Here is a 15,008-nt window from a genome sequence, read left to right on the forward strand (position 1 = left end):
TTTCAAAATGAAGATATGTTGCTTAAAAGATGTACAAAACTGCTCCCCTCTCCCTGAACATTTGAAAAAAGTCCCCATTTTTCTTTTTGTTTTCCTCTTATGTATGTTGGAAGGTAAAGGTGAATTAAGATATATTTTACTCATTCTACTGTAAACAGTTCTTGTGTTAAATCTCATGTTTACTGCTAACAAGCTGATTGATAGAGGCATATTTAAATTATTCTATTTCTTGGGCAATTATAGGCAAATTGTACAGTAGTACGATTGTAATGAGATACACCCAAAGTGTTAAATGCTCTCCTTAGTGAGAGCAGTTCTGCATAAAGGCAAAGTTTGGCTTAAAATTGGTTCAGATCTGTGTTTACTCTAGCTTTAAGGCAAAAGTCATAGTCTTGTAGCTAATGGAATTCGGCAACTGTTAAATCTAAATCTAAATCTGGCCTTCTATTTTAATTGCAATATATTTCAATATTATGATTAGATCAAGATATTTTAAATTACTCCGGATGTTGATTAGCTTCTTAGTGTATTTTTTAAGATCATAACTAGTTCATCTTGTCTGACTATCTAGAATATCCATCTCATGTTAGCAATATCTGAACTTTGGTTTCTTTCAAAATTATGCTTTCAAGAGACCTCTGTTACAGAATTAAGCAATCCTCTTTTTTTTTTTTTTCACGAATGGTTTTGTACATCTCAAATATAGCGTTCTTTTACACTGCTTTGGTGCTTGTAAGTTGGTTGCTTGGTTTGGCAGTTTACATACTTGAAGATGAACACTTAGATTTCAGAAATTTAAATTAATCTGTTTTGCAGGTGGAATTTGTCTCAGCCAAAAATATATAAATTGCCATGACAGACATGGCCTTTGAATGAAAATGACTTTTTGAATGAAAAATAAACTGCAAAATCATTAACAAGAGAAAAGAAGTTGAAATATTTAGCTCAACATTGGTATTTATAGACACAAAATAATGAAGAAGACTGGGCTTAACTAAAGTGATGCTTGCAGTTCCTCTACATTGTTATTGTAAAAAGGTTTGAATTTATTCACTGCTCATTGCGGTGCATATGGTCATTCATGAATGCCTGTAAGCGTGAAACCAAGCAGGGAAATTCAGCTCTATTTGGCATTAAAGTAACATTAAGCAAGCAGTACACATAGCGTACTGGATATATTGAATTCAATGTTTTTGCAAATAAAAAGAAAAGTGTATGAAAGCGTTACTTCTTTGTACTACTTATACAAAGATCTTTTAATTACTCTGAAAGGCTGGACTTCCATTCCTTCAGACTCTAATTAAAAGACAATATGCTGTAGTTCTACTGTTCTTTTCTTCTTTTGACAAGTCATCATGGTGGATCAGCTTATGCTTATATTGCTTTACTAACAATAACCCACATATTCCTCCTGTTCCCAAATCTTTGCTACTGATACGAATAGCAAAATCCTGTTGAAGAAGTATTTGCTGAAGAATACATAACTGGAGAGGATTATGATAAAAAAACTGATGAAACTGAATATGGAAGCAGAGGAGTAGACCTCAGTGAATCTGATCTGCTGGTAGATGGAGATTTAGGCGAATATGATTTTTATGAATATAAAGAATATGAAGAGAAACCAACTGATTCCGCTAATGAGGAGTTTGGTCCAGGTGTTCCTGCCGAGACTGATATCACAGAAACAAGCGTAAGTTGATTGAAAGCATAATGAAGATTAATGTAATTTAGCAATTCTTTTATAGTTGTACAATCTCAGAACTGAACAGAGCCTGATCCACAGCTCCCGGTACATATTAGATATATTCTCACTTTTGATAGGTTTTGGATCAATCCCATCCTCTTGTTTTAGTAATCTTGAATTTTTTATTTTTATTAAATGCACAGTTTTTGTCTCTTTCGCTGAAGGGAGTAAGGGAGGGTTGAAGATGGGAGGGAAAGGAAAGAAGAGGTGGAATTCCAAAAATAAATGATAAAATGAACAGTTTTAAAAATCTTTCTAAACTAGAGCTGAAGCTGGAAAGAATGTAAGTTCTAGTGCAGGTGCAAGTACTGTAATTAATATTTCATATGATTACCCTAAGAAGTTGAAATGCATATAGGTATCTAGAATCCTATGGCTTCTGCTACTTTCCAAGGAGAAAATTCGTAAGTGGGAAGGTGAAGGCTTGAATCCCTTCATGAAAATAAGCTTAGTCAATGGTGACAGGTTTATGACCTTGCAGGAGTGATTTAACAGCTCAGTATATGTAAAGGAAGATAGGATGACATGGTGGATCCTGTGAATCATGCTCTTTTTTGTGTTTTATAGCACTCTCTTTCCCTCTGACTTAATCACAGGCTTTGCAGCAAGGCTTTAATTTTCCTTTACTTGTGCCAAGATCCTCGTTTACTAGTTTACTGGACTGTGGGAGCTGCAAAGAAAACTAATATGACTGAGACTGGAAGCAAAATTAATTCCCACTTAGATTTTTAATTGGGAAGGCCCTGAATACAGTAGGAAAGGAGAATTTTGTTTGCAGTATTTGCTCAGTCTTATCTTTATTTTCTCTTCACAAACTCAAAACTTCAGTTTGCAAAGGATCCAAGAAATAACAGCAAATGCTGTGAGGTTGCTTTTCTCTGCCAACCTTGAAACCCATACTTCTGTATTTCATTTATCGCTCCTTTCTAAACCCTGTTGGGGTCATTGTATTTTTTAATGATCCTTATCTATGCAATGTGATACAAGCTTGCTTTTTTCCTTCTAGCACAGATGGGGACACTGTGGCAGAATGACACAGAAAAGGTCAGATTATCTGCAAAGCAAAGAGCCCATAAGGCACCATTTGTGCCTGCATTAAGCAAATGACTGTGTAGACTCCATCCCCTGGTGTAAATTTCAACTTAAAATGCCGTGTTACAAAACCGAAGGAGTCAGGAAGCTTGAAGTAGAACCCAGGCTCTGACCTGTGCCAGTTTTATTACAAGTCTCATCTGCTGAACCAGAGATATTATATCATTTTCCTTTGACATATGGATATGTTTAGAAGTGAAGTTCTAACTTTGATAAGGACAAGATGAAAAGTACTCAGTATCTGGAAACTTTTAAAAAATGGAGACCTGATGTCATTTCTTAAAACCAACTCTAATTAATATAATAAACCATGATAATCTATACCTCTTGCTACTTGATTTTTATGAACTATTGCATCATTACTAGTAAGATCTGTGCCTTTATAAATCAATACAAAATGCACAAGCCATGAATCTGTATCTGTTTTTCTTTTCATATTGAAATACTGTAACATTATCCTTAACATTTTCAAATTCTCAGCTATTTCAGTGTAAATGTGGAATCACTCTACTGAAATTAAAAAACACATTTAAGATTTTCATCTGATCAGAGCTGAATTTAATTTCTAGATTGCAGTGGATTTGTTAGCCATCAAAATCTTTTCTTTGTTTGAAACTTGAATCTATGTTCTGCCATTAGCATGTGTTATTGACCTGTTGGTTTAGGTAGTTCTGTTATCTTAATCCTTAACCCAAAACTCCCTATAGAGATGATCCTAAAAGAATTTTGCAGTTTATGCTAATTCATGTAGTCAAGAGGCATAACTAGTTATCCATGAAATATTATTTAATGTTTACAATGCCGCTTAACTCCTTTCCCATTTATACCATGAAGTCACAGACTCTTATGACTAATTTACATGTTGCGAATGTCTAATGAATGAAATTAGGAACTTGAAAGGTACTGTCCATATGGGACTAAGATCTTTCTTTCCAGCTTTAGGCTTGTTGAACTCAGAAAGCCATGAAGCATCATTATTAATTGCCAAGAACATGTTCATTTAAATAAAAAAGAAACAACTTTGTGACCTGCACATAGAAGTTACAGATTCTTAATCCAAATCCTAATGCAAACCATGGGATGCAAACTATTGCATTTCATTGGAAAACTACAACTGGGCAATATCCAATAATTTGAAAAATATACATGCAGGTTTTGCAGTTTTCATTTCTCACATGTTAAATATTTTTGATTGATATGGTATATGCCTGTGACGTATTTGTCATAGCACAGATCAATTCCAGCTTTAGCTTTCAGTTACAGGTTGCTGCAGTTCTTATTGTACCAGGTCCTTAAACCTTCTACTTATTTTCATTTCTGGGGCTGTTTTTACTGGCCAGGTGACTGGACATGGGACTTATGGAGAAAAAGGCCAAAAGGGAGAACCAGCTGTGATTGAACCTGTAAGTACAGATGTGGATAAGTTTTTCTTTAGCACTATGTAACATATGCACACTGTTAATACATTGTTGCTCACTAACATAGGCTGCAGCTCCACAACAGGTTGTTGCATCTCCCACAGCCAGAAGGAAATGGTCCACCTTTTGTAGGAAGGGCCTAAACCTTAATTAATTACATAATTACAAATTCATACCAGCTGGATGCATATCCATAATCCCCCCTTTTTTGTTTACTAGTTTTTAGAACTTCATGGTGAGCAGAGACCCAGTTAAATAGTTTCAAAGATTTTATTCATTCTGTCTATAACATTCTGACTCCATAAATTGTCTCTTCCCTCTTTCTGCCAGGGTAGCAGCTTTACCTTCTTTGGCAAAGGAATTCTCGCTCTGGCTCCGGCAAGGAAGTCAGGGTCTCTTTATTCTATAAAAGATTCTTCAATCACATCAGGGTCACCAGATTTCACTCAGCAACAATGGCTGCAGCCCCACAGCAGGTTATTGCATCTCCCCACAACCAGGAGGAAATGGCCTGCCTTTTGTAGGAGGGGCCTAAACCTTAATAATTACATAATTACGTGGTTTGTCAGATGGTCAAGGCTATTGGTCACTTGACCATCCACCTCCCAGAGCGATTGGCCAAATGCTACAGCACCTGTTTCAAAACAACCTTCCCAGTGTAACAAGCTACAGGTGTTTCTCAGCCAGCCTGCATGGGGAAAGAACTTTCACAGGATGCTGCAGCAGCTGGAAAATTTCTCCACGATACATTATAGCTTCCAGCTCACACATAGGTAGCACTGTCACCACAGGTTTCAGCAAGAGCAAGGAGGTTCCTCTGAGAGGTTAAATAAATGCTTGTATGTTTAACCTGTGCTGGTGCAATCAAACTGCTAAAAGTTTAATTTAATACTTCTTTGGAGGTTACAACTTGGTTATAAGTACAGTAATGGATCAGTAGCTGAATTTTTCTGCCTTTAAATACTAGTATAGTAACTAAGTAGTTTTTACATTAGGACAAAGTTATACTGTAGCATCATGTTCGATGGGTAGAAATTAAAATGTAACTGAATTTAAAAAAATATATATATTATACAAAAATAATAATATCTAGCAGAAGTTGAATGCCAGTGTGGTTTGCTCATCTAGAATTTCCAAGGTCTGCTTCCAAATATGTATTTGACCCAAACAGAAAGTAAAGTTTAAACTGGCTTTTGTTTCATAGAAAATTAGGTACAGAAATATCAGGAAAAAATTAGCTTAAGTTGAAACCTGATAAAATACTGTGATCATAGAATCATAGAATGGTTAGGGTTGGAAGGGACTTCAAAGATAATCTAGTTCCAACCCCCCTGCCATGGGCAAGGAAACCCTCCACTACACCAGGTTGCCCAAAGCCTCATCCAACCTGGCCTTGAACACTTCCAGGGACCGGACATCCACAACCTCCCTGGGCAACCTGTTCCAATACCTCACCACGCTCAATGTAAAGAATTTCTTTCTTATATCTAACCTAAATCTGCCCTCTTTCAGTTTAAATCCATTGTCCCTTGTCCTATCACTACACGCCCTTGTAAAAAGTCCCTCTCCAGCTTTCCTGTAGGCCCCCTTTAGGTACTGGAAAGCTGCTATAAGATCACCCCAGAGCCTTCTCTTCTCCAGGCTGAACAGCCCCAACTCTCTCAGCCTGTCTTCATAGCAGAGGTGCTCCAGCCCTCTGATCATCTTCATGGCTCTCCTCTGGACTCGTTCCAGTAGCTCCATGTCCTTCTTGTATTGGGGACTCCAGAGCTGAACACAGTATTCCAGGTGGGGTCTCACGAGAGCAGAGTAGAGGGGCAGAATCACTTCCCTCGACCTGCTGGCCATGCTCCTTTTGATACAGCCATGTATCAATGATGTGTCATTGTTACTTGAATGTCAAAGATCTGGATTCTGTGATCCAAAAACTCCCTTTTAATTCTATATTCCTGTTCCAGGGTTAGCATTTCATTAAGCTACTGATCACCAAAGTTTAAGGACTACGATAACGAACAAGTTACAAGTCAAGATTGTGACTTCTCAGTCATGATCTGTGAAGAATCTCAGAGTGAGTTAGCTCAATAAATGCTTGGCTTTTTTAAACTGTTGCCAGATAAATTTAGTTTACATCTCTAAAACTGAAGAAGCATCCAGTGCCAAGCCCCATCATTGTTGGTGTTCACTACAGCTAGCCTCAAGCTTGCTTGTCCCATTGTTGCAGGATCCCTTCTGAGGACGGCCCAGAGTCATGAACATACACCAATATGGTTAGAAGATCATGCTCCGTTTATTACAAACAACACACAGGTTATATAGTGGAATGTGGTGTGACACGACTACATACTACAATTGGCTTGCTTAGCGTAAACACACTCTCGTGGGCTATAGTGATAGGGCAGCGCTAGCAGACCACAGGTAATAAGCTCATCCCTTTAGTCTCCTCATTGCGGTCATCAGAGAGGCATCCAGGAGGCGTGCATCTTGGCAGGCTCTCAGTCTACATTTCCTTTTAAGGCCATTGAGATAACTTGAAGGACAAAAGTAATCTAGTTGGTAACCTTGCGCTCTGGGGCCCAAACAGGGATTGTCCATACCCGAGAGAATATTATGGCCAGTCTCGGAAAGGAATTCCTCCACATCCCATCTTCCTTCCTGTGGAAAGCCAAGTACAAGTGGGAATAATATATTCATAGGTCTTACCATGACCTGGAATTTCGACCAGCATCTGCACTCAAAAAAAGTAACTGGGAGGTGCTGTATGACCCACAACACAGAAATAGCCAGTTATTCACATCAAATTCTTTAACAGCATTTAAAACAATATGTTACTTTGAATCAAGTACTGTGAGATCCTTCCAGCCTACAAGTCTTTCTTACTTTGAAGCCACATAACATTCAGGTTCCAATTCTAGTAACTATGGAGAGAAGATCTCCAGAAAAGTTATCAAAAGACTCACAACTGTTAACTTTACTACTTCAGCTAAAAGATGTTTTATATTTTTCTCCATGACATGACCAATCTAGTATCTTTTTTCATCCCCCTGTAGGGTATGCTCATTGAAGGACCACCAGGACCAAGAGGACCTGCTGTAAGTAGATTCATCACTATTTCCTTTTACTGCATTTGATTTGTCCACTGTGCTTTGGTATTCCTGAGTTAACACAATTAATAATGGTCTTATCATAGTTCCCAAATGGTATATTGGATTTAGCATTTTTAGAAGTGAGCAAAAAAAGGGTAATCTCCAGCATTTTCAGTAACAGCATGATACAAGCTGAGTGCATATGAAAACCAAACTTTTTGAAATTTGAGTATAAATCTTTGTAAGAAAAAAAAGTATGCCACCTTATAAATTAATTTAACCAAATACGTGTTCAACATAACTTTCCAGAGAAAAATAGTTCAAAAATGCTGCAAGTCATCATTCAGCATAATAATGTCATTAATTTTCCCTAGGGTCTTACAGGTCCCCCAGGTCTACAAGGTCCTGTTGGTCCTCCAGGTGACCCTGGTGAAAGGGTAAGTCAACATATAGATTATCCTGAGTATTCATGGTATGTCTTCCACTAATTGCTACAAGAGTAAGTGGGCTAGATCCTGATCTTAAATATATACACAGAGGTTAAGAAACTTCAGTGGAACTGAGGCTGATTTACTCAGCTGACCAAATCAGCTGAGAATCTGGACAAACATTTCCTTAGTGGTAGAAATACATACTGTAAACACAGGAAAAAGGTTAAGTTCATATTCATCTACATTTCTCTGTTTTGATGTGAATTATTTTAAAATATAATAAAGCAATAGGTACAAACATTTCATATGGATTTGAATGAGTTTTTAAAAAATTAATGTGACCACAGCTATGACATGTAGAGATACAAACAAGCTCTGCAGAATCAAAATATACATGGAATATTGAAAGCTATGGATAATATTTAGATGATCTAAGCAAAATTTATTTGCCATATTAAATAACATACTGCATGAGAACCCTATCCAGTCATGAATATAATTGAAATTTAAGCTATTATTTTAGTCTTACATGTTCTCACAAGCCTTTTCTTTCTGCCACAAGTAACACAATTTTAGAACAGACCGAATATATTTATTTGAGGTGCAAAGAAATCTTTCCTGAGTTTTATGAGTGATAGTTTACTGACAAGTCTAGCATGTTCATGCCATATTTGTGTATATGAGATGTTGCAAAGATGCTATTACTTCACTGAATAATGAGATACAATGCTTCACCTTGATAGTAAGTCAGCATCCACACTTCTTACATATTTCTTTCCTGTAGATTAACTAAACAACATATTTTGGAATTTAAACTTATAAAATTGGAATTGTAACACATTGTAGTGGAAGAACTACTGATAATACTCAGGTTTTTAACTAACTCTTACTGAATTCATCATAAGGAAATTTCTTGACTAAACACTGCATGTGCCTGTCATGGAACAGCCTTCATGTTTTGTTAAAAAAAGGACACAGTACATAAATAAATAATTGTAGAAATGAACTGTCAAACTCATGAGAACAATACAGATTTCTGCAAGAGGTTCTGCTGACAGATTCCATCGTAATGAAATAACATATCTTATGTTAAATTTTAAGCATATGTGGACAGGTTTGGTTTTTTACTTAAACAAAAATCAGTGTATATGAATAGAGGCTCTAGATCTTGCTATAACTATTCTGACTGCTTTTCACCTTAGGCAAAAAATTTAGAAAAGTAACATTCTGAGAAAATTACCACTCAAGAAAAGCACATTGCTTACTTTTAAAAAGCCTGCCTTAATACCTAGAATAATTGAGAGTGTTGTTTAAGCACAAAATTATAGAAAAATTAGTTAAGAAGTCCACCACTTTTTGTAGTTGCTATGGTGCTTCAGCTTTTGTACTAAATTATTATATCATTCTAATCCTAATAGTGGGTATGAGACAATTCAAAAGTGAATGAACATACCCTCCCGGAGAGGACCATAAGTGGTCCTACTTTTACTTACTGTAGGGATGAATTTCACTTATATAGAATGGTACAATGCAAGAAGAAAGGGAAAAACTAATCTAATCTTCTGTGTCATCTTCAGTAGTCGAATCTTCATCTTTTGATATAATCTTTCAGTTTTAATCTTCATAAAGACTCATAATCATATGGCATAAAGTCACTGCAGGCCAGAGTGAAGGTTCTTTCGGTGCCTTGCAAGTGCGTTTAATTATTTTTCTATTTTTTAAACTTAACTCAAAATTGCCTGGTTCTTTTTAACAACTACAACATTTTACTCAATGTTTTACATCTGAATTAGTAGTAAGTTTCAATTTAAGATTTATCTGTAGTGTGTTATTAGTAGGGAATTATTTTTTCATGCTTCAGGCTTTTTTTTAAAAAAAAAGAGTTCAAACAAACTACTGATCTTAGTTCTTGAAGAGGCAAAAAAAATCAAAATTTTTGGATCGGCTTTCCCGTTGTTTTATTCAACCCCCTGAGTAGCAGAAGGAACCAGTGAAGACAGTATGATGTTTGTTGGTCTGTCATTGCAACCCTGCAGAGAGTACTTTATTTGGCAGACATGCAGCAGGCAAATGAGCACATCCTGATGCAGGTCCTTCCTGCCCTGGAATGTTTCAGCTAGTAAAAATGCAGTATGCAAATTGCTGGGAGGAATGGTGCAATTATAAATCTAGATTGTCACAACAGCAATATTCATCTGGCAGCATATTGGATCAATAATCATGGGCATCATGTACGCACTTGGTACATTTCTTCAACTCCAGCTTGCACAGAAACGTTTAGGCTCTTTTTAAACTGTCAGGGAGAATTAGATTTCAGAAACAAATAGATGTCAACTCATAGCTGCAGGACTTATGTAGCTTTTGAAAATTAAGCCTTCTCAAAGAGTTTAAAGAGAATCAGCAGTGTTCGTTCTCTATATCAAATAAAGCATACACTGGAACACAATGCAAATCTCAGCTCAGCCCAACCTGTGAATTCATGATCAGAGCCTCCAAGATCAGGTAGTCCGTACTCATCGTTTAATACAATTTGTAAGTAAATTAATTGAAGATGACAGCTTTCTTCCCTGTTGCTGATGTCTTCCCCAAACTCTGTTGTTTAATTACCTCATTAATAATGAATAACATTCCCAAATCATTTGCAAAGAGATATTAAACCTCCAAGTGCGTCATTGTGAATACAAGTGTAAGTGTGTGGGAGTGACTCAAAAGGTTTGTCTTATATAACTATCTTTTTGTTTTCATCCCTTTTCTCGTCCCTTTGTTCTCTTAGGGTCCACCTGGTCGCCCTGGTCTCCCTGGTGCTGATGGTTTAGCAGGTCCCCCAGGTACCATGTTAATGTTGCCGGTAAGTTGGATTATGATTACAGGGTAGCCAGCCCTCAAAAAGAGGAAGTGTGTTTCAAGAAATGTGTAGGTGGTTTCTTTTTTCATCTGATTTGTCTTTGGAATGAGAGATGATAGAGTTTCTTGTATGGTGTAAGCATTTCAAGATCATACAGTATCTTTTCTCCTCAAACAAAATGTATGCTTGAGCTCCTGCATGGCTGCCAGATTGGAACCTGTGTGAATGTATTACACTCATTGATATCGTCCTTATATTTTCAACAGTAACTATTATTTGCTACTATATGTCCTAAACAAGGAGTTTGCTGTTGCACAAAGGGCATGTACTCCCAGCAGGCATGTGTGCTTTCAAGTTTCCTTCACGTGGAGAATGTTAAGCATTCTGTGCTTAAAACTGGACTTCAATGTCCTCTTGAAGAGTCAGTGCATCCTTTGAATAGAAACACATGCACATAGCCAGCTCTGCTCCCACTGGAGTCAAGCAAAACACCATCTGTTTTAAGCAGGGTGGAGGAACAAGCCCAAAGCTGTTAAAGTATCTCGCAGCTTTGTGATATGAAAAGTAGTATGTGCGTGGAATTCATTATTCCTAAGTGTATGTGTGAAATGTGAAAGATCTGATGAGTACTGCCATCCCACCAGAGAATTGGTAAACCAACTGCAAATGAAAGGGCAGAATTTTTGGTAGGTAAACCAAAGTAAGTAAAAAGTCTCGGAGCTCTAGTTGCTGCAGTTCTTATACAGGAGGCAAGACTCCATCCAGTATCAATGAGGAAAGGATGATTTTATAAAGTTTATTTTCTATTTTTGAAACAATCAGTGGAAATATGTTAAAATAAGCTAATGGTTTTGGCCTCATGCTTGCACCAAGTTCTGTTATCACAGCTAGCTGCGTAATAGAAATATTGTTTACCAATATTAGTTTATGGAAAAATGCCGCTACTCCTCAGGGGAATTATTCCCAAATCATTCTTCCATCTGCAATTGCTGTGCCAGCAGAGGAAATGTATCAGTTTGTTCCATTAAAGGTAGTAAGTGTGGACTAAGCTTATCAGTCACTTTGGAACATCTAACTAGCTTTATTTTTAGGTGTTAATGAGTGTCACCATAAGTGATTTACCAAGTCAAACCAGCATCTTCTCAGGAAGGAAGAAATTGGCTTCAGGTGTCCTGAATTCCAGCCTAGCAGTTCAACAACCATCCAGACTTCTTTTCCACATTTATAAACTCCATTGAGAAGCCACTATCTTTTTATAATAGATGACCTGCTCACTAGCTTGAGAGCATCCTGGTATAAAGAAGTCAACAGATGGAATTGAGTCTAGCAGTGGCAGACTCTCTTGTCACAGAGATACATTCAAACACCTAGTACACGTGGAAGACGCTTTTTGTTGGATGTGTGGCTCTTCATCATCATGTGCGGGGCTTGAATTCATCAAAACAGGTTCACCTTTTCAGTGGATGCAAGACAAGGAATTTAGGTATTTTTGCCAGGAAAAATATTTTGAAAAATGTGGTTGGTTCCACATTATGTGGATCCCTACTAACCACCTGGCTTCCTTTCAAGGAAGAAGAGAATAGAAGGCTTGGTAGTTCTATTCTCGTTTTAGAACAAGACAGGTGTTCATTGTGGAGGCTTAATGCAGTAAGTTTTCCATCGCTTTCCAAAATAATCTTTCCATTTTGATAAAAATATGACTGCAGGAGAAAGACCTCAGTTACTATGCCAGCTCTGGGCATAGGCAAACTGGGCAAACTGTTGTGGGCAGTGAAAGATTAAATTGAATTGTGGTTTTCTGTGGGTAGCTACCAATGTACAGAGAATTGATTAATTTTTATACATATTTTTAATGAAGTTATACAGACAATTAGAGTCTATCTTGGCCTCTTTTTGAAACAAAAAAAACCCCAAGCAAACAAAATCAAAGCCAAAATCCTATGAAATCAAGAGAATGTTTGCTCATAAGGGATTAGATCAGTTCTGAACTATACGAACGACTTAATATTCATGCAGAATCCAGTGGCCTCAACGCATGAATGAACTAAAAACTGAGGCTCTGTGTCTCTGAAGTGGTTTACACAGTTGCAATAAAATAACAAGTATGGTTTTAATTTCATAAATTCTGAATCCTTTTCTTGTTTTGATACTTGCAGTTCCGCTTTGGTGGAGATGGAGAGAAGGGCCCAACAATCTCAGCTCAGGAAGCTCAAGCACAAGCTATTCTTCAGCAAGCTAGGGTGAGCACAAGAAGCCTGCAAACAAAACTGCAACAAGGGTACAGCTCCAAAAAAAATTTCATTTTATATCATTCGGGACGTGAAGTAAAGAGCTCTAAGCATCATCTCATCACAGTAGTTATTGACAACTAAGTCAATAACGGGAGCTATTTTCTAATGCATTATAAAATTGTATTAATATAGAGTTTGTATGCTCGCTGGCAGCTTTTTCTTGATATCTGTTGTTTTCTTCTGTTTGTTTTCTCAGATTGCTATGAGAGGTCCGCCTGGTCCCATGGGACTCACTGGAAGACCAGGTCCTGTGGTATGTAAACAAAACAGGGGCACAGGTTTAAGAACACAGTAACACAAATCCGTGGATCTCATTCTGGCCTTGCTTACACCTCTGTATTTGTACTTATTTTATTTGAAAAGAAACTAAAATTATTAAAACCATAGTTTGTATTCTTCTTAAAGGTCTGCAATGCAACCTGAATATTTTATTTATAGTTTTTATTATAGATTTTGGGGTGTTTGGTTAGAGCATACTGTAGACTTACAAAGCTAGCGAATACTTTTACAGAAATAATTAAATATGCCTCTACAGTCAGTCATCTCTGTAATAATATTTACAAATTCTCTTGTGGTAAATACAAAACTCTACAGGAGAAGATACTAAAGCAAGAGTGTGCAGAATGACCTTGACTCACTGTTTAAGCTGAATCTGGAAAGTTTTGAAGAGCCATTCCTATAAGCAATTAAAAGCCATACAGATCTCTAAAAGAATTGTACTTCTTCACTTCGGTCCCAAATTTGGCTTGACTGCTAATACTGAATGATCTGGAAAGTGGCCCTGTGGATGTTAAAAGCTTAATATTTGTAAAAAGTCTATACATGGAACACAACAGTTTTTCTGATGACATGCAAAACAACTTTTGGATCACAAATAGGTTTGCCTCTGTAATCCCTACAAACACTTTAAAAGGACAGTACTCACAATGAAAGAATAAAAACAGGCAGGAGGCTCAGCAAGCCAAACCCACCTGATCAATCTTGTAATTGCAATTTCCTCGTTTAGGAAATGCGTACTTTTCAGACTCAATAGTCTATTAAATAGTGTAAATTAGTATTTACCATCTTTCAAAAAGCTAATATACAGCATCTGTACCATGTAAAATAACAAGTTCTGCAGCCAAGATCATAAGCTTTGTAGAAGACTAGTCTTTTCTAATTTTCTGACAGGTGATTGTATTTATTCTCTGATGTAGAGAGAAATTCTTTTCTACAGTTAGAACAGCATCCATATTTGAAAGATCCACTTAATTTTGAACTATTATTTTGGCTACTGTGATGGCATAGCCAGGTTGGCAAATATTTGGCCTCTTGAATCTTGATCTATGCTGTAATTTTTATTTATATTGTCATTATGGCGTTGGACGCAAGGAGTAATGTTAGTATTTTTCATTAGACCAGACAAGCATCTAGTTATAAAACACGGACAAGAATACAATTGTGCTATTGAGAAATGAAGCCGAGTGATCACTGGGTAGCCAAGAGAAAAGGATGAAGCAAGTTCCTATTGGTTTATTGTGTGAAGAATATGTGACTGCTGAGATATGCCAGTTACAACTATTGCAGCATACCTAGCAGACAGCAATAGAAGTTGCTGGAGGCCACCTGTTTTTTCTTTGCCTCAGAATGCAATAGCATTTTCCTCCAAAGTAGTTTCTTTCACTCATCCTAATTGTGGAGATTTGGTCATAACTTAGAAGTGGTAAGACTGTAGTATAAGAAATGTGACTCCTTTCCCTTCTTTTGCACTTCTTTCCTCTTAATGTGATGCTTCAGCAACAGCCCATAGCTGAACAGTAACAATCAAGTCCTCCCCTTCAAACCTCCTCTTTCCCCTCTCATCCTCACTGTTGTTAATGTACAGTGTCTGTTAGTTTGAAAGCAGGAGAAGCAGATGGACAAGCATGAGTATATCATCCTACTATTACCGCAGAAAATAGTGACCGTGTTATTGTCCATCTCATTGTGTGTAGTTATAGCAGCACAATGCAACCAAAAAGTTACTTCAGTGGCTCTTGCTGCTATTCCCTCCAGAGACCACTTATATTAACAAAGGAGACCCAAGGGATATAAGATAATTACCTACTGTTGAAGAAACACGTAG

General features: G+C 37.0%; 1 protein-coding gene across 1 annotated transcript in view; it reads left to right on the forward strand.

Annotated features, from left to right (window-relative positions):
* COL11A1 (collagen type XI alpha 1 chain) overlaps positions 1 to 15,008 on the forward strand; it is a 160,358-nt gene that overhangs the window by 51,485 nt on the left and 93,865 nt on the right. Inside the window, 7 exon segments of the mRNA XM_086617862.1 lie at positions 1,445 to 1,690; positions 4,177 to 4,239; positions 7,302 to 7,343; positions 7,712 to 7,774; positions 10,542 to 10,616; positions 12,770 to 12,853; positions 13,101 to 13,157. Of these exon segments, the coding sequence (XP_086473988.1) occupies positions 1,445 to 1,690; positions 4,177 to 4,239; positions 7,302 to 7,343; positions 7,712 to 7,774; positions 10,542 to 10,616; positions 12,770 to 12,853; positions 13,101 to 13,157 (630 nt within the window).

Source organism: Tauraco erythrolophus, chromosome 10 (genome assembly GCF_009769465.1).
Source record: "Tauraco erythrolophus isolate bTauEry1 chromosome 10, bTauEry1.pri, whole genome shotgun sequence".
Lineage (NCBI taxonomy): Eukaryota > Metazoa > Chordata > Aves > Musophagiformes > Musophagidae > Tauraco > Tauraco erythrolophus.